Raw genomic sequence first — 21,650 nt, forward strand, 5'->3', positions numbered from 1 at the left:
TGGCATGCACATCTACACATGGTCCTCTATATTTGTGTGAAGTTTCATTGAAATTGGCCATTTAGTTTAGGAGGAGTTGTCCGGACAAACTTAAAGTTATGGTTCTTATCGGAAAACCTGTTTATAGTGACCATTTGCCATAGCAACCATAATTTTGAAAAAAAAAGAAAGTGGCATGTACATCTACACATGGTCCTCTATATTTGTGTGAAGTTTCATTGAAATTGGCCATTTAGTTTAGGAGGAGTTGTCCGGACAAACTTAAAGTTATGGTTCTTATCAGAAAACCTGTTTACAGTGAGCAGTTGCCATAGCAACCATAATTTTGAAAGAAAAAAAAAGTGGCATGCACATCTACACATGGTCCTCTATATTTGTGTGAAGTTTCATTGAAATTGGCCATTTAGTTTAGGAGGAGTTGTCCGGACAAACTTAAAGTTATGGTTCTTATCGGAAAACCTGTTTATAGTGACCAGTTGCCATAGCAACCATAATTTTGAAAAAAAAGAAAGTGGCATGCACATCTACACATGGTCCTCTATATTTGTGTGAAGTTTCATTGAAATTGGCCATTTAGTTTAGGAGGAGTTGTCCGGACAAACTTAAAGTTATGGTTCTTATCAGAAAACCTGTTTATGGTGAGCAGTTGCCATAGCAACCATAATTTTGAAGGAAAAAAAAGTGGAAATCGGCCATTTAGTTTAGGAGGAGTTGTCCGGACAAACTTAAAGTTATGGTTCTTATCAGAAAACCTGTTTATAGTGACCAGTTGCCATAGCAACCATAATTTTGAAAAAAAAGAAAGCGGCATGCACATCTACACATGGTCCTCTATATTTGTGTGAAGTTTCATTGAAATTGGCCATTTAGTTTAGGAGGAGTTGTCCGGACAAACTTAAAGTTATGGTTCTTATCGGAAAACCTGTTTATAGTGACCAGTTGCCATAGCAACCATAATTTTGAAAAAAAAGAAAGTGGCATGCACATCTACACATGGTCCTCTATATTTGTGTGAAGTTTCATTGAAATTGGCCATTTAGTTTAGGAGGAGTTGTCCGGACAAACTTAAAGTTATGGTTCTTATCAGAAAACCTGTTTATGGTGAGCAGTTGCCATAGCAACCATAATTTTGAAAAAAAAAAAAGTGGAAATCAGCCATTTAGTTTAGGAGGAATTGTCCGGACAAACTTAAAGTTATGGTTCTTATCAGAAAACCTGTTTACAGTGAGCAGTTGCCATAGCAACCATAATTTTGAAAAAAAAGAAAGCGGCATGCACATCTACACATGGTCCTCTATATTTGTGTGAAGTTTCATTGAAATTGGCCATTTAGTTTAGGAGGAGTTGTCCGGACAAACTTAAAGTTATGGTTCTTATCGGAAAACCTGTTTATAGTGACCAGTTGCCCATCTACACATGGTCCTCTATATTTGTGTGAAGTTTCATTGAAATTGGCCATTTAGTTTAGGAGGAGTTGTCCGGACAAACTTAAAGTGATGGTTCTTATCAGAAAACCTGTTTATAGTGAGCAGTTGCCATAGCAACCATAATTTTGAAAAAAAAAGTGGCATGCACATCTACACATGGTACTCTATATCTGTGTGAAGTTTCATTGAAATTGGCCATTTAGTTTAGGAGGAGTTGTCCGGACAAACTTAAAGTTATGGTTCTTATCATAAAACCTGTTTATAGTGACCAGTTGCCATAGCAACCATAATTTTGAAAAAAAAGAAAGCGGCATGCACATCTACACATGGTCCTCTATATTTGTGTGAAGTTTCATTGAAATTGGCCATTTAGTTTAGGAGGAGTTGTCCGGACAAACTTAAAGTTATGGTTCTTATCAGAAAACCTGTTTACAGTGAGCAGTTGCCATAGCAACCATAATTTTGAAAGAAAAAAAAGTGGCATGCACATCTACACATGGTCCTCTATATTTGTGTGAAGTTTCATTGAAATTGGCCATTTAGTTTAGGAGGAGTTGTCCGGACAAACTTAAAGTTATGGTTCTTATCGGAAAACCTGTTTATAGTGACCAGTTGCCATAGCAACCATAATTTTGAAAAAAAAAGAAAGTGGCATGCACATCTACACATGGTCCTCTATATTTGTGTGAAGTTTCATTGAAATTGGCCATTTAGTTTAGGAGGAGTTGTCCGGACAAACTTAAAGTTATGGTTCTTATCAGAAAACCTGTTTATAGTGAGCAGTTGCCATAGCAACCATAATTTTGAGAAAAATAAAGTGGCATCCACATCTACACATGATCATTAATATTTGTGTGAAGTTTCATCGGAATCGGCCCATCGGTTTAGGAGGAGTTGTCCGGACAAAATGCGTCTACAGACGGACGGACGGACGGACAGACAACCAGATTCCAGTATACCCCCCTAACTTTGTTGCGGGGGTATAATAAACTTCATTATTCTACAAATAACCTTCTTGGCGGCAGGGGGGTATGTGGTGGCCCCCGGATGACAGTTGTAGTTTGAGGATAAATACAGTACTGCAATACTTTTAACACAAAAGGAAGGTGACTTATTTGAGGATAAATATAGTACTGAAATACTTTTACACAAAAGGAAGGGACTTATTTGAGGATAAATACAGTACTGCAATACTTTTATACAAAGGGGAGGGGACTTATTTGAGGATAAATACATACTGCAATACTTTTATACAAAGGGGAGGGGACTTATTTGAGGATAAATACAGTACTGCAATACTTTTACACAAAAGGAAGGGACTTATTTGAGGATAAATACAGTACTGCAATACTATTACACAAAGGGGAGGGGACTTATTTGAGGATAAATACAGTACTGAAATACTTTTACACAAAAGGAAGGAACTTATTTGAGGATAAATACAGTACTGCAATACTTTTATACAAAGGGGAGGGGACTTATTTGAGGATAAATACAGTACTTCAATACTTTTACATGAAAGGGAGGGACTTATTTGAGGATAAATTTAGTACTGAAATACTTTTACACAAAAGGAAGGGACTTATTTGAGGATAAATACAGTACTGCAATACTTTTATACAAAGGGGAGGGGACTTATTTGAGGATAAATACAGTACTGAAATACTTTTACACAAAAGGAAGGAACTTATTTGAGGATAAATACAGTACTTCAATACTTTTACATGAAAGGGAGGGACTTATTTGAGGATAAATATAGTACTTCAATACTTTTACACAAAAGGAAGGGACTTATTTGAGGATAAATACAGTACTGAAATACTTTTACACAAAAGGAAGGGACTTATTTGAGGATAAATATAGTTCTGAAATACTTTTACACAAAAGGAAGGGACTTATTTGAGGATAAATACAGTACTGCAATATTTTTACAATAGGAAGATAGATATGGTAAATATCTGAGTGATTTCCTAGTCATATTCAATGAATGGCACAAATTCTAGAAATTATAATCAATATATAATAAATATTAAAATATTTTTCTTAAAATCTCTTTATTTTCATCAAGGTGGTTTGCCTTTCTGCAGCACTTTCCTCTCGATTCTCGAGATGAGGCGATGTCCGTAGAAACTTTGGTATTCCTCTGGCAATTCTTCCAAAGTCTTTAATGCTCTGTCCAGAATTTGTTGTGCTCTTGAAAATGGGACGTGGTCCTTGTTACCGTAGATATCTCGGTGATCGTACTGAGAATCGTTCAAGTGCTTCCAGAACACATTGACAGCAACGCCATAGTCTTTGTATATTACATTGTGGAACCACAGTGCTGAAACAGATTATGATAAAAGAACCGTATAAACATAGGATTAGAAAAAGTAGTTCACATCAGAAATAATATGTACCAGAGACTAGACCAGTATCCAGGACTTCCCTAGATGGATGCTCTAAACTGTTGTAATGCTAAAATAATGCACAAAAGCTTGGTAGCATCTAGATAAATAATATGTCCCACTCTCACTAACACAAAATACATATTCTATTTATCAGATTCTATTCATCCATTACTGGGGTATAACACAAAGATGTGCTACCTAGCGAGTCCTGAGTAGAAGAAAGCCTGCAAACAAAAATGTACAGGTAAAAACATCGAGCTTCCAGCCAATCAGTGATGAGGAATAACACAATGGGAGTGCATGCAAATAAAAATGTACAGGTAAATACATCAAGCTTCCAGCCAATCAGTGATGAGGAATAACACAATGGAAGTGCATGCATATTTACCACGGTGATCAATCCCTTGGTAAAAATACGCATCAAATTGGTTTAAATCCTTCTTCTGTAAAAATGAAAGAACAGTGGGCTTGGCCCACTAGGGGATTGAGGGGTGGGGCCCAATACAGGAAATATTGGGAGGATATCTCCAGGTTCCGAGAAAGCAGGATCGGACAAAGGGAACTAGAACTGTCGTCCAGAGGGCCAACTCATATCCCCCGCCCCTCTGGTGAAGATTTTCCAACAAAAACCTGTTTTTAGTGAACGGGTTACCACGGCAAAAACCTGCATGCATATGTACACATTATGAGTCACTAACATTCCTGTGTATTTCAAATGAAATCGGTTGATAGCTATACAAGAGTTGTCCGAGTTGTATTGACAAAGTTTTCAACAAGAATATGGGTATTGAAACCTGTTAACCATAAAACCAACAAGAGCTGTTGGAGAACAGCATAGCTCGTCTCGCAAATGTTTGTCAATAAATAATTAAAATATATTTATTGGAATGGTTTCGCAAATTGCATTAATAATATTTATATTGTTTACTTGATCAGATTATGTTTTGTGAATTCATGCAATTTTCAAAATCATACCAATTTATATATATATATAAATTATTTATTGACAAACATTCGGGAGACAAGCTATGCTGTTGTAGATTAAATGAATATATTAAAAACAAATGTAATTGCTTTTGGACATATTTCTTCAATTTTTTGACAAAATATTATCCTAATGAGAGTTGTCTCCCTTGAAAACTGTGGACTGGTATAAATTGTCAATTGTGAGCATTTTCACATTGTTTTATTTTCAGTTTCACCCCAAGAAGGGATAGTGTAACTCCATAGGGACTCTTTTACCAAATATCAGCACCCTAGTACAATCATAAAGTGATGTGTTAATAGCTTTCAACATTTGCACAAAAATTTTAAAAAATGTGTTTTTTCCCCCAAAAAATATTTCAGTTTAACTCCGGCAAGGGATAGTTTAACCCCCACAGGGAACCTAATACCATGTATTACTATGCCTTTCAACACTCACAATATAAACTTAACATAAAGTCCAAAGATTTAAAAACAAAAACAAAAAACACAGATTTAAAAAGAAAAAATCCAATTTTTTGTTAAAGTTTTACTCCAGGAAGGGATTGTCTTACTCCATAGGGACTCTATTGCCAAATACCAGCAACCTAGTACAATTATAAAGTGATGTATTAAAACCTCTTAACACTTGCACCAAAAACTTAACGCAGAAATATTCTAAGTCCAAAAATTTGAAAATTCTGGTTTTTTCCCAAAAAAATCTTTTAGTTTAATTCCGGCAGGGGATAGTTTAACCCAAGAGGGAGTCTATTACCAACTATCAGCACCCTAGTACAATTATGAAGTGATGTATTAATACCTTTCAACACTTGCACCAAAAACTTAACGCAAACATTTTCTAAGTCCAAAAATTTTCAAAAATCTGTTTTTTTTCCAAAAAATCTTTTAGTTTAACTCCGGCAGGGGATAGTTTGAACCCCACAGGGACCATATTACCATAAATTACTATGCCTTTCAACACTTGCACCAAAAATTTAACATTTGAAAAACCAACACCGACGCCGGAGTGACATAAGCTCTCACTCTTCTTCAAAGAGACGAGCTAAAAATTCTGTAGGGAAATATCATTCATGCACATTTACACATGGTCCCTATCACTCCTGTGTAGTTTGACTTGAAGCAGTTTACAGGTTTATGATGAGTTGACTGGACAAAATTCCCCCTTGCCCAAAAAACGAAGTATAGTGACCTGGTTACCATGGTAACCACAAAATTACAACAAGATATAGATTACGTACATCTACAATGTATAAGGGTTATGCCTTAAAGTTTTGTTGAAATTCCCTCAGTAGTTTAGGAGGAGTAGCCGGTACATTGTTGTGTTTACAGACAGATGGACGGACGGACAATCAAATTCCAGTATAACAAGTGATTACTATTTATAAATCCCCTCCCCCTAAGTGAGGCTATAATTAGTTACTCTCACCAGGAATGAAGAGTAAATCTCCAGGTTCCAAGAAAGTAGGGATTACTATTTATAAATCCCCTCCACCTAAGTGGGGGGTATAATAAGTTACTCTCACCAGGAATGAAGAGAATATCTCCAGGTTCCAGAATTCCTTCATGTCTGTGCGCTTCCAGAAACTTAGGAAACCTCTCCGGGTCTGGATTATCAACGTCTAACACTTCAGACTTGTCACCTGTAAGGTCAAGTTTTATCAAATGTTTCAGGAAAAATAATTCACAGTCTGCTCTAGGGTGTTATCTAGCTTTATAGCCATGTATAAGTCTGCATAGAACAAACAGGAATCCACTGTCTGATAGGCACAGATTCCCAGTCACGTATCGAAGCAGACTTCAACTAAAATGTCTGCCACTTCCTTGGAAACGGTGACCGGAAGATACATATTTATCACAGGGAACATCTCCAAACCTTTTCATTTTTTTTTTTTTTATTATTTCAAAATGAAAGCTATTTAACTTGAGTTGTCAGCTTTAATATTCCTTTCATTTAAACATTTTCAACAACATTATTTTAATTTTTTTTCTCAATACTTTGAGATTTACATTCATTTCTTAGCAATATTTGATAATTGTTCCTTGACATTTTGATACAAATGGTCTCTCTTAAAATTGATTGGGAACATGTTAACGAAGTCAAAAGTAAACTATGGTAAATCTCGATTATAATTACCATTCAGGTACATCTTGTCAACATCTGCTGGGCTATATAGAATAACACGTTTCCGTCCCACAACCTGGATTAGTAGATTGTCCATCACCTGTTGTGTGTGTGGACAAAAAACTTTAAATCAGCCAATCAATATATCATTAACAATACAACAGCCAATTAAAATGTCTAAGAGCCAGTCACATGATACAACAGCCAGTCAAACAGTCTAATATCCAGACACATGATACAACAGCCAGTCAAACAGTCTAAGAGCCAGTTACATGATACAACATCCAATCAAACAGTCTAAGAGCCAGACACATGATACAACAGCCAATCAAACAGTCTAAGAGCCAGACACATGATACAACAGTCCATCAAACAGTCTAAGAGCCAGACACATGATACAACAGCCAATTAAAATGTCAAAGAGCCAGACACATGATACAACAGCCAATCAAACAGTCTAAGAGCCAGACACATGATACAACAGTCCATCAAACAGTCTAAGAGCCAGTCACATGATACAACAGCCAATCAAACAGTCTAAGAGCCAGTCAGATGATACAACAGTCAATCAAACAGGCTAAGAGCCAGTCACATGATACAACAGTCAATCAAACAGTCTAAGAGCCAGTCACATGATACAACAGCCAATCAAACAGTCTAAGAGCCAGACACATGATACAACAGCCAATTAAAATGTCTAAGAGCCAGACACATGATACAACAGCCAATTAAAATGTCAAAGAGCCAGACACATGATACAACAGTCCATCAAACAGTCTAAGAGCCAGACACATGATACAACGGCCAATCAAACAGTCTAAGAGCCAGTCACATGATACAACAGCCAATCAAACAGTCTAAGAGCCAGTCACATGATACAACAGCCAATCAAACAGTCTAAGAGCCAGTCAGATGATACAACAGCCAATCAAACAGTCTAAGAGCCAGACACATGATACAACAGCCAATTAAAATGTCTAAGAGCCAGACACATGATACAACAGTCCATCAAACAGTCTAAGAGCCAGACACATGATACAACGGCCAATCAAACAGTCTAAGAGCCAGACACATGATACAACAGCCAATTAAAATGTCAAAGAGCCAGACACATGATACAACAGTCCATCAAACAGTCTAAGAGCCAGACACATGATACAACAGCCAGTCAAACAGTCAAAGAGCCAGACACATGATACAACAGTCCATCAAACAGTCTAAGAGCCAGTCAGATGATACAACAGCCAATCAAACAGTCTAAGAGCCAGACACATGATACAACAGCCAATTAAAATGTCTAAGAGCCAGTCACATGATACAACAGCCAATCAAACAGGCTAAGAGCCAGTCACATGATACAACAGCCAATCAAACAGTCTAAGAGCCAGTCAGATGATACAACAGCCAATCAAACAGTCTAAGAGCCAGACACATGATACAACAGCCAATTAAAATGTCTAAGAGCCAGTCACATGATACAACAGCCAATCAAACAGGTTAAGAGTCAGTCACATGATACAACATCCAATCAAACAGTCTAAGAGCCAGACACATGATACAACAGCCAATTAAAATGTCTAAGAGCCAGTCACATGATACAACAGCCAATCAAACAGTCTAAGAGCCAGTCAGATGATACAACAGCCAATCAAACAGTCTAAAATCCAGTCAGATGATACAACGGCCAATCAAACAGTCTAAGAGCCAGTCAGATGATACAACGGCCAATCAAACAGTCTAAGAGCCAGTCAGGTGATACAACAGCCAATCAAACAGTCTAAGAGCCAGTCAGATGATACAACAGCCAATCAAACAGTCTAAGAGCCAGTCAGATGATACAGCAGCCAATCAAACAGTCTAAGAGCCAGTCAGATGATACAACAGCCAATCAAACAGTCTAAGAGCCAGTCAGATGATACAACAGCCAATCAAACAGTCTAAGAACCAGACACATGATACAACAGCCCATCAAACAGTCTTAGTAAAGACCATAACAAATCCAATGGTTCTACAACCAATCAGTCGCCATTTGGTTCATCACAGCTATCTGAATTGATAAATCTTTTTCTACAAAATATATTTGTTTGCTGAACAATGAAATAAATATGGATACTTACATCATAATGGGTCCATAGTTGTGTACCCTTCGATGCTATCCGAAACACACTGGAAAAGAATTTGTCTGGAGGGAAAAATTTTGGGAACTGGATGTCATCTGCCAGTTGAGGAAATTGTTGATGGATGTCAGCTTTGTCCTTCCTTGGGTCATCTCCCAGTGCTCGCAAGTAGTAACTCTCAGTCTACAAATACCACAATCTTACATTCATGGTCATATGAACGTCGTGAAGAAATGATGTTTTGAGGATGTTACAGGATTGTTTTGGTGAAGTTAAAGACAAAAATGACCGTGCAGTCCTATACGGAAATCAATTTGAGAGTTTTTGCTGATTTTTTAATAGATATGAGTTTAGTGATTAACCCTAGAGCTGCTGCATTGTTTCATCCTTGGTACCTGCCAGTGCTGAATTGTTTGAGATTGAACTTATTTTTATACTCTAATTTTTTTATTGTTTTAAATTATTCAGATGCATCCCTGTAACACACTGAGTGAGTGACAGTTCAGATTTTTAACATGTTTTAATGGATTTGACCATTTAAATAAGCACTTGATCAAAATCTAATCATGTAAACAAAAAATAATAAAGACAAATTCATGAAATTCTGCCATCCTTTGAGGATTTAGTTTACTGACAAAAATTTAACAAATACAATATAGAATGAAATTAAAACAACAAACAACTTTAATTTGCCACTTCTTTCATTGTTGAAAACACTTAAAAGTAATATTGGAAATATTCAAGGGAGATAATCTATGGCAAATTCAAGGGAGCTAATTGATTACAAACCTGAAGTACATGGCCCTCCATAAATGAAACCTTAACATTAATAGTAGGCCTTAAGGCCCCTTTAACATTAGGTCATATTCCTTGACATTTCTCCATGCAGTATATAACCTCTTAAATAACTTCATAAATTAACATAATTATTTCTAAATATACATCTATGTTGAAAAGTTGTTTCTGTAACAAGATATAGGACGCTGTGGAACAAAGATACACTCTCACACTTGCGAATTGTTAAATCTCACACTTGCATTATAGATTAATTATGCCATTTGTCAAAATCCGAGAAATTTCAAGACATTTGAACTTATTAATGGTAAATCCCTATGTATTTTACACACCTTTATGTTTTGGGACTGAAAATGCTGAACAAATCTTCTATCCATCTTTTTTCCACAACAAAAATTTTGACCAAAAACAATGTCCAGGAGGTCCCAAAATTGATGTTTAGTTTATTTTGTTTTAACGTCCTATTAACAGCCAGGGTCATTTAAGGACGTGCCAGGTTTTGGAGGTAGAGGAAAGCCGGAGTATCCGGAGAAAAACCACCGACCTATGGTCAGTACCAGGCAACTGTCCGAAGTGGGTTTCGATCTCGCTACCCAGAGGTGGAGGGCTAGTGATAAAGTGTCAGGACATCTTAACCCAGACAAAACACACATAACTATATGGTATATAACTTTGTATTTGGTATTTTGTTAACAATCACCGTCTTTACATATACAATGCTTGAAACCTTTCAAAAGCACATGCTCAGAAGATCAAGACGATTAATGCTGCAAAACTTGTCTTTCTAAGCATAAGACTACCATCTTAATCTGATTCTCAAAATATTTTAGCAAATATAAGTGGTCAAACCGTACTTTTGTCTCAAAAAATTCCTCGTGCTCATCTTCTGATGCTCTCTGCACAAATTTGTCAAATGGGAGAGATCTGAAACGTAAGGAAAAAAGGAATAACATCATGTTAATCATCATGGAATAGATCACTATCAGTATACAACAACTATACTGGGTGTTACTGGGTGTTACTGAAGTAATACCATACTGGGTGTTACTGAAGTAATACCATACTGGGTGTTACTGAAGTAATACCATACTTGGTGTTATTGAAGTAATACCATACTGGGTGTTACTGAAGTAATACCATACTGGGTGTTACTGAAGTAATACCATACTGGGTGTTACTGAAGTAATACCATACTGGGTGTTACTGAAGTAATACCATACTGGGTGTTACTGAAGTAATACCATACTGGGTGTTACTGAAGTAATACCATACTGGGTGTTACTGAAGTAATACCATACCGGGTGTTACTGAAGTAATACCGTACTGGGTGTTACTGAAGTAATACCGTACCGGGTGTTACTGAAGTAATACCATACTGGGTGTTACTGAAGTAATACCGTACCGGGTGTTACTGAAGTAATACCATACCGGGTGTTACTGAAGTAATACCATACCGGGTGTTACTGAAGTAATACCATACCGGGTGTTACTGAAGTAATACCATACCGGGTGTTACTGAAGTAATACCATACCGGGTTTTACTGAAGTAATACCATACCGGGTGTTACTGAAGTAATACCATACCGGGTGTTACTGAAGTAATACCATACCGGGTGTTACTGAAGTAATACCATACTGGGTGTTACTGAAGTAATACCATACTGGGTGTTACTGGGTGTTACTGAAGTAATACCGTACTGGGTGTTACTGGGTGTTACTGAAGTAATACCATACTGGGTGTTACTGAAGTAATACCATACTGGGTGTTACTGAAGTAATACCATACTGAGTGTTACTGAAGTAATACCATACCGGGTGTTACTAAAGTAATACCATACTGGGTGTTACTGAAGTAATACCGTACTGGGTGTTACTGAAGTAATACCGTACTGGGTGTTACTGAAGAAATACAATACCGGGTGTTACTGAAGTAATACCATACTGGGTGTTACTGAAGTAATACCATACTGGGTGTTACTGGGTGTTACTGAAGTAATACCATACTGGGTGTTACTGAAGTAATACCATACTGGGTGTTACTGAAGTAATACCATACCGGGTGTTACTGAAGTAATACCATACCGGGTGTTACTGAAGTAATACCGTACTGGGTGTTACTGAAGTAATACCGTACTGGGTGTTACTGAAGTAATACCATACCGGGTGTTACTGAAGTAATACCGTACTGGGTGTTACTGAAGTAATACCGTACCGGGTGTTACTGAAGTAATACCGTACCGGGTGTTACTGAAGTAATACCATACCGGGTGTTACTGAAGTAATACCATACCGGGTGTTACTGAAGTAATACCATACCGGGTGTTACTGAAGTAATACCATACTGGGTGTTACTGAAGTAATACCATACCAGGTGTTACTGAAGTAATACCATACCGGGTTTTACTGAAGTAATACCATACCGGGTGTTACTGAAGTAATACCATACCGGGTGTTACTGAAGTAATACCATACCGGGTGTTACTGAAGTAATACCATACTGGGTGTTACTGAAGTAATACCATACTGGGTGTTACTGGGTGTTACTGAAGTAATACCGTACTGGGTGTTACTGGGTGTTACTGAAGTAATACCATACTGGGTGTTACTGAAGTAATACCATACTGGGTGTTACTGAAGTAATACCATACTGAGTGTTACTGAAGTAATACCATACCGGGTGTTACTAAAGTAATACCATACTGGGTGTTACTGAAGTAATACCGTACTGGGTGTTACTGAAGTAATACCGTACTGGGTGTTACTGAAGTAATACAATACCGGGTGTTACTGAAGTAATACCATACTGGGTGTTACTGAAGTAATACCATATTGGGTGTTACTGGGTGTTACTGAAGTAATACCATACCACACTGAGTGTTACTGAAGTAATACCATACGGAATGTTATTAAGTAATACCATATTGGGTGTAACTGGGTGTTACTGAAGTAATACCATATTGGGTGTTACTGGGTGTTACTGAAGTAATACCATACTGGGTGTTACTGGGTGTTACTGAAGTAATACCATACCATACTGAGTGTTACTGAAGTAATACCATACGGAATGTTACTAAGTAATACCATATTGGGTGTAACTGAAGTAATACCATACTGGGTGTTACTGGGTGTTACTGGGTGTTACTGAAGTAATACCATACTGGGTGTTACTGAAGAAATACCATACTGGGTGTTACTGAAGTAATACCATACTGGGTGTTACTGAAGTAATACCATACTGGGTGTTACTGAAGTAATACCATACCGGGTGTTACTGAAGTAATACCATACTGGGTGTTACTGGGTGTTACTGAAGTAATACCATACTGGGTGTTACTGAAGAAATACCATAATGGGTGTTACTGAAGTAATACCATACCGGGTGTTACTGAAGTAATACCATACTGGATGTTACTGAAGTAATACCATACTGGGTGTTACTGAAGTAATACCATACCGGGTGTTACTGAAGTAATACCATACCGGGTGTTACTGAAGTAATACCATACTGGGTGTTACTGAAGTAATACCATACTGGGTGTTACTGAAGTAATACCATACCGGGTGTTACTGAAGTAATACCATACTGGGTGTTACTGAAGTAATACATGTCCATTACAGGCCCGAACATAATAGTGACCTTGACCTTGACCCTGAAACTCCGATATTATGGTCCTTTATCATTGTGTGAACATTGATCATGACCCATCAAAGAATGAAGCCATTAGAGCACTGCCAATCTACTGATATTACCAACATACATACGTACAAGACAGAGAGGAAACCTATAGTTCCCACGGTTTTACTGGTAGAGGACTAATACATACGTACAAGACAGAGAGGAAACCTATAGTACCCACAGTTTTACTGGTAGAGGACTAATACATACGTACAAGACGGACAGGAAACCTATAGTTCCCACGGTTTTACTGGTAGAGGACAAATACATAGGTACAAGACAGAGAGGAAACCTATAGTTCCCATGGTTTTACTGGTAGAGGACCAATACATACGTACAAGACAGAGAGGAAACCTATAGTTCCCACGGTTTTACTGTTGGAGGACTAATACATACGTACAAGACAGAGAGGAAACCTATAGTTCCCACGGTTTTACTGGTAGAGGACTAATACATACGTACAAGACAGAGAGGAAGCCTATAGTACCCACAGTTTTACTGGTAGAGGACTAATACATACGTACAAGACGGACAGGAAACCTATAGTTCCCACGGTTTTACTGGTAGAGGACTAATACATACGTACAAGACGGACAGGAAACCTATAGTTCCCACGATTTTACTGGTAGAGGACTAATACATACGTACAAGACGGACAGGAAACCTATAGTTCCCACGGTTTTACTGGTAGAGGACTAATACATACGTACAAGACGGACAGGAACCTATAGTTCCCACGATTTTACTGGTAGAGGACTAATACATACGTACAAGACGGACAGGAAACCTATAGTTCCCACGGTTTTACTGGTAGAGGACTAATACATACGTACAAGACGGACAGGAAACCTATAGTTCCCACGGTCTTACTGGTAGAGGACTAATACATACGTACAAGACGGACAGGAAACCTATAGTTCCCATGATTTTACTCGTAAGGGACTACTATTGATAAAGACATAAGAATATCACTTTAATAAATTTAGGTGGCTAACAGTGTTTCACTTAAAACAAGAACAGAAAAATCTCCAGTTGGAGAAATTCTCCAAGAACCAATGTTGTCAAGTGTACAAGTTTGTTTGCCTAATATCAAAGTATGTTAGACAAACCTAAATGAAATATCACAAAGGTACTGTAATCTCAATTTGTTTATCTGATTTTGTAGTGTTTGGCCGATTCCTGATCATAAATTGATCGGTTTTTAATTAGAAAATTGGATGCAAAAATCTAAAATCAATTTTTGTGAATATATTTCTCATATATGGTGAGGCCAGTATAAAAGCATGATTAAACAGCCCAGAAAGCTCAATGAGGTTAGTATTTGACATTTCGACATAAAAACAATTGCAATGAAGAAAAATATACATTATACGTTTACTATGATGTGACTCTTATTTCCTTCCACCTCCATATTTGCTGGGCTAAAGGAAATAGAAAGATTGGTAAAAAAAAATTGTTTGTTATCTTTGATTGGTTATGTTCAAACTATAAATACCTCCACAACTAATTATAAGGGCCAGATTCATAGTCAGATATCAACTTTGTCCTTGACGTATGAATCCAAATGACCTTTACCTTTGACCCAGTGACCTTGATCTATGGTCAGTTTATCTCTTGTATAAGTTCGACCATAAAATTTGCTTCATAATGTCATCACAAAATATTCACGAGTGAAAAAAAACAAAATCTGATCTTGATGTTTGACCAAGGATATGACCTGACCTCTGGTCAGCCGACTCCTTAATTCTGACGAACTGATAACATTATGGTTAATTTGTAACCTACTGACGTGTATGTTAAACTGATGATCAACCATAATATTCATATCGATTCTGAACAGTATCGTTATGCCTACATGAATATTCTTTAATCCTTCTATAGATTATAATCTTACTTGTAAGTGAAGTTTTTATTGATAAAATCCATCTGTGGAGTGGCAGATACATGGATTTTAACAGGCATCCCACCTCCTTTGGTGGTCAGATAATTCACCGACCTCCATTTGTCCACACATTGACCAATATCCACACCTCGCAGGATCACTGGTCGCCTCTGGTGATAAAATTATGAAATATTGAAAAAACATTTCTAAAGCCATACATGTCCCTTACAGGCCCCCACTAAAAATAGTAACAGGTGCAGGGACCTAGTAGAAGTAAAAATATTAGCTTGATGTGCTTCACTTACGTAACACACCAAGTCTTACTTAAAATGTACAGTTACAGACATCTTACATACAGTTGAGTGTAAGCTAACCTTTACACCTAGTGCACTAGTAGTGCACTACGTTTAAACTAGTAGTGCACTACATTTAAACTACAGGTAAACAAGTAGTGCACTACACCCTAAGAGGTGATGAACAGCAAAACCCACATACATGTAATGGGCAGTACCCAAAGCTACCTGTGATTTTTACCTGTACTGTATATACATGTATAAGGCTATCTAGCAGTTATATTTAAGGACTCGTCAGCTGAAAGGCCGAAAGGCCGTAAGGCCGTAATAGCGGACGTAAAACCCATAAAATAAATAAATTATATTCAGGGAGTTATAAAAAGGTTTTGGAAGTTTAGTTTGATGTTATATTTCAACCTTTCCATTCTTGTTAATTATACACTTTAACTGTAAGTAAAGACAAATTTACTTTATAAATCCTCTAACTAAGTTAAATTGTTCAAGCCAAGTTTCATCTATCTTTTGGTTCTTTATATTTTGAAATGATTAATCAGTTATATATTTCACATGTATAATTCCAGTAATTTTGTTTTCATCACATTAAATTATTAATAAAACATTTGAAAACAATTATCGTTACTTGAACATTTTCAATATGATACATTTAATTTTTATTGTAGTTTTAATTTCAGATTAAATTAAGCAGCATATTCATAATTTCATTTTTGATGTGATATTATGCATTTTAAAACCTTATTCAACCCATAATATATGTGTTCAGGTTTCTGACTTTAAGCATTGGATGTATACATAAAGAAATTGATTAAACATTGATATAACATGTAAAGAAAGAGATTCTTTGAATGTACTGGTAATTAAGTGAACATAACAGTTCTACATTTCAAAATTTTAAGTTTATAAAAGGTATATGTTACTTGTAATACACCTTCCATCTTCCTTTACTGAAAAAGTCGAAATTTCTGTACATGTACCTGTGTGCAGGTACAATGTATCTAATACTTTGAAGATCTAACATATTGGATCTGATTCGAGGTACATGTATCAGTTACAGGTAACACAGAATGAGATAATGGCCTGAGGGAACAATTAATGTCATTTTTGTTATGAAATACTGGCAAACTTGGGGAGGGGGAGGGGGAGGGCAACAGTTTTAAGCTTATATACATGTAACACACATACATGTTCATGTATCTGTATAGTAGTAATGTACATATGTAGTAACACTTGAATTATACAACACTCGTATTCGTAATTTCATAATTTCATAATTTTCTTCTATAAAGTTACCTGCTAACAAATATATTATAACACATGTGGATCATGTGGACCTTAAGTTTTTTTTTACAGTTCATGCTAACGTGTTTTTTGCAATATTGTTTAAAAACAAAATTTTGGGATACATTTTGATCAGCATTTAAGTGTTTGCCTATTACATTAAGAAAATGATTAATTGTTCTTTACCTTAAAATGTATAACTGATGTGGATTTTACCTCTTCTTGTAATTAAAGAAAATCAGCATATAACTATATTTATAAAATATCTTGATTGTGAAGAAAAATGTATAATGTATATAAAAATTAAATATTTTTTTGGATGATTCACAAAAAAAAAATTAAAAAAAAAAATTTAAAAAAAAAACATCCACAGGTAGATATTTTATATGGGTAGTGTTAGATGCTAATTACAGGTAGGTAAGGCAGAGGAGCCTGGCACAGCATGATATAAATGGACCCCTGGGGGGTAATTTGGGACTGGACAAAACTATAGCCAGGTGTTAAAAGGGTTCATTCCCACTCAGCCAACATGTTGTTTTTGCTAAATAAACAGTACCTGAGTTTACCTGTGGAAAATGTAGATATAGTCTGTTTCAGTATACGTATACATGAGACTCAAAGGTGACTAACAATAAAAGTGAAGAAAATGTTTAAGAATATCTTGAAAAATATACATTCATATGTACGTATTAATAACAGAATACATATAGTGATAATTTATTACATATATTAATAATGATATTACACAACACTTTAAAAATGAAATTATGGAAAAATATTTCATAATTAAAAATGCACCATATACAGGTGACAGTGATATACGATGTACAGTGTAATTTCAATCTTTTTTTTTTCTTGTTTTTTTTCCCCTTTCAATTAGATATGATTACTATGTTATAATATTAAAGCAACTAATTCTTACTAATTGAGTTATTGTTTCAAAAAAAAAAAATAAAGGTGCACTTTGTTATAATCACATAAAGAGTTAACGGCACAAACTTCAATGATATGTAGTCAAAACATTTAGATTATAGATTGCAATGACAAATGCCCAGATTAGGGTTGATTTCTTGGAGAATGATAGAGTATCAAGCTGGAGGTAAACCATGGGCAAAGAAGAGGAAAAGTCGCCAACTGGAATCGAGACTCCAGACTATCAAGATGAGACTACGAAACAACACGATGGATGTGACTGCATATGCTGATGCAGCTTCACATCTTATCCACTTGGAGTATTAAATCCAAGATAATGACAATTATATACCCGTGTATCATATACTTGTGTTTCCTGAACATTAACATTCAATTTCATAAAGGGACCTAAGTGATTATGATATACTTTGAGAAATGGAACTTGTGTATTCTAAACATTATATACATGTACAAGTGTAATTTAACATTCAATTTTATAAAGCAACTTGAACTTGCAAGGGTTATGATTACCATATACTCGTGTTAAAGGAAGTGACAATTATATAGACTAGTGCTTCTTTGTAATAATAAGATTGAACTATTTATTACGTGAATAATTTCGCATGTGAACACTGCATATATGAGAACCGCCGATATGATTAAACAGTGACTTTGGTGATATTGTGAACTTTATCCGTGATTTCTAGGATTATACTGAGTTGTGCTTTATTATTCAATCAGTTTCATGATGATACATTATTTAAATTGTTTTACTTGAACTATTAAAATGCCATTTAAAGTGTTTTGTTTTGAATCGTTTTCTCTTAAGTACATTATATATACCTGTTATATATCACAATGAAACAGGTAACGTTGACTTAAACGTATTGATAATGTGCCCTTTCAATGTAAAGGTTAAAATTGAACAAATGTATTTTCTGTTTTATTTATAAAACATAATAATTATTATAAAGTGTGAAATTTATAACAATGAAAAATATAGAAAAATGAATTATTTTCACTAATTTATGAAAAATTGAGTTATTCTATTTTAATATTTTTTAACTATATAAAAGTATTTGTGATATATATATATATTTAGTATACATTATCTACAAACTGTTAACAGCATATAGCCAAGGTAATACAGGTAACACAGGTAACCTGAGAATCAATTACTTCTCCAAAACAGGCTATAACTTACCTGTAATTAGTACCTATTGTTCTCTATTGTTCCTACCCCCAATGTTAAAATAGGATATGTTGGCTGAGTAGGAAGACACCATTAAAAGAGGCACACTTTAAGACTGATCCTCGTCTGATACATTGTGTTATGGAGGTCCATAAGGTGGTGGTAAGGTGGGGTTTGGGCCCTGGGGCCCAGGTGGCCATGACAACAAGCATGTCCTGAGAGTACCAATTATACATACAGGTACAGGTACATAACTTGTTGTGTAGATATTATATGTCTCTTACAGTACATACAATGTAAATGAGAATATATTCGAAACTTAAGATTCTTGATTATGTACTACTGTATGAAATGATTTCATGGTTGAATTAACAGATATTAGTGAAGTAACAATACATTGAATTTAAAAATATTTTTGCCTGATAAAATAATAAATATTAAAATATACATACATATAGTGTACTTGAGAAAAAAATCTACAAACAGTCATCAAGACCTAAGGTAGAACTAATCATTAATATAAAATGTATATTAACTACATCTAAAAAAATAAATGAAAAGCATCAAAATTTTGAAAGCAGGAAGATAAACCTTAATTTTACACTATAACGAAATCTTTTCAAAAAAGATAATGATAAAAAACCCACTACAAATCCAATTGATACCAGAGTTTTAATTCCTCTTGTGCAATATATCATATAAGAACCGCAGCCAATTTTATTTTCAGTTAATTTTAGATAAAATTTTATCAACATTTAAATATACCTGGTAAAGTCAGGATGACAGATATAAGGCAGTCAATTTACACAGGGCTGTATATGTAACATCTACAGGTATCTAACACAGGTGTCCAGTAGCACTGTCCATTACCTGTATAGGGGGATTTGTGGTCACACCTGACAGGACGTAGTGCACTACTAGTTTACATGTAGCTTAAATGTAGTGCACTACTAGTTCAAACGTAGTGCACTAGGAGTGCACTAGGTTGTAAAGGTTAGCTTACACTCAACTACTAAGAACTAAACAATATCCATAATTTTATCTTGAAAACCTGGTAGGCAAAACGATATACTAGATAATGGGCAAATATGAAAACTTCCTAAGCATTGTGTACAAGTCTGTAATGGAATAATGTTAGATGGGACGTGTCTCCGTGGATTTCCCATCCACAAAATGACATCTGGGGCCAGTCATAATCAGTGAGGTCCATTTTCACAGAATATTCATATTTTTCCTGTTTGGCAGCAAACACAATTTTACCCATTCCATCCATGCATATTTGACATACTATTCATTAAGATTTCTCATTGGCGCATCGCAGCCCTGTACACAGCAGAAATGTGCTGACATCATGTGACAACAAGACAACAGCTTGCCTTCCAATTCTAACCCTACCTCCCTTGTTGGCAAGGCTTTGTATGAACTGAGTCATATTTCTAATATAATAGTCTGGTGGCTTCTGAGTTATATGTAGGTGCTCTCGTGCATGCACTTATTTGCTACAGATATTTCATTCATAAGAACAAAGTCTTGTCACCTCAGTTACTGTTTTGGATATTGTAAACATGGAAATGAATGTATTTTTCTTATGTTTCTCGCCAGTAAATTCTCCAAAAAAGCTTGATAGGTTGACACAATATAGAATAACACAAGTGAGGTAAGAAAATAATTCATCTTGATTCTTCCATGAAACAAGAGCAATGTAGCCCGGTAAATACTAACAAAATATACGAATGCGATAACTTACAATGATAACAACAAATCTCACTTTTGCGTTGTCAGCTCTTGGATGGGTGCATTGCGCCGTTGTTTTGACCTCAACACATGTTACACATACCTGTTTTCACCTAATGGTGTCGATTGTATTGTAGACTCAATATTAAAACTGATTAACACATTTAGTAAATCATCCCTATTTTTAAATAAGTTAATTGTTACCGTAAATGTAAACATAACTTCTGTGTAACCTGTAAACAAACGGAAACTAATTGACGCATCAATAGAAGCGAACAAAAGCATTCCAAAGCTCACAGGAAAGTATAGAAGCTTGCAGCAATATTCGTCAAAACAGGTGACCCATGATACTCATCACACGTGTTAATGGCAATACCTTTGGGTATATATGTTCGATGAATACAGAGGCGTCAATATTACTAACGACGTCCAGCAGAAATGTCATGTTTCATGTTGTTATAAGTATGTGCAATGTAAATCAGACCGGACTCTGGATGATGACATGCACTTCGTCAAATCAAATCTTGTCACTTCGTCGCGTCTGTCACTTCAGCTACACAACATTTGATGACGTCATCTAGGCGAACCATCTAGGCCTACTTTCGTTTTGTGTCTAATGAAAATAAGGCTGTATTGCAGTGCAGAATCGGAAGTAAATATTCATGATTGAATTCAATATCTAGCATACTATTAGATGGCATAATCAAATGTTGTGAAGCTGAAGAGACGGACGCGACGACTCCCAAATGGGGATTCCCCATTTCCTGGGTCCCGTGTTTTCTATTCGGTACTCCTCGGTTTTTTGTTCAAAATAGACAGTCAACCCAAGG

At 35.8% G+C, this 21,650-nt stretch overlaps 1 protein-coding gene across 1 annotated transcript; it reads right to left on the reverse strand.

Annotated features, from left to right (window-relative positions):
- Positions 1–3,462: 3,462 nt before the first annotated feature.
- LOC117317362 (tRNA wybutosine-synthesizing protein 5-like) lies at positions 3,463–21,576 on the reverse strand. Its single transcript, XM_033872165.1, has 7 exons — positions 21,197–21,576; positions 15,406–15,563; positions 10,690–10,759; positions 9,041–9,223; positions 6,936–7,023; positions 6,325–6,441; positions 3,463–3,750 (listed from the first exon to the last, which is right to left on the reverse strand). Exons 1-7 carry the CDS (start codon positions 21,263–21,265, stop codon positions 3,491–3,493), a joined length of 945 nt encoding a protein of 314 aa, XP_033728056.1. The 5' UTR covers positions 21,266–21,576; the 3' UTR covers positions 3,463–3,490.
- Between the last annotated feature and the right edge of the window lie 74 nt (positions 21,577–21,650).

The sequence above is a fragment of the Pecten maximus genome, chromosome 19, assembly GCF_902652985.1.
Source record: "Pecten maximus chromosome 19, xPecMax1.1, whole genome shotgun sequence".
Classification (NCBI taxonomy): Eukaryota; Metazoa; Mollusca; class Bivalvia; order Pectinida; family Pectinidae; genus Pecten; species Pecten maximus.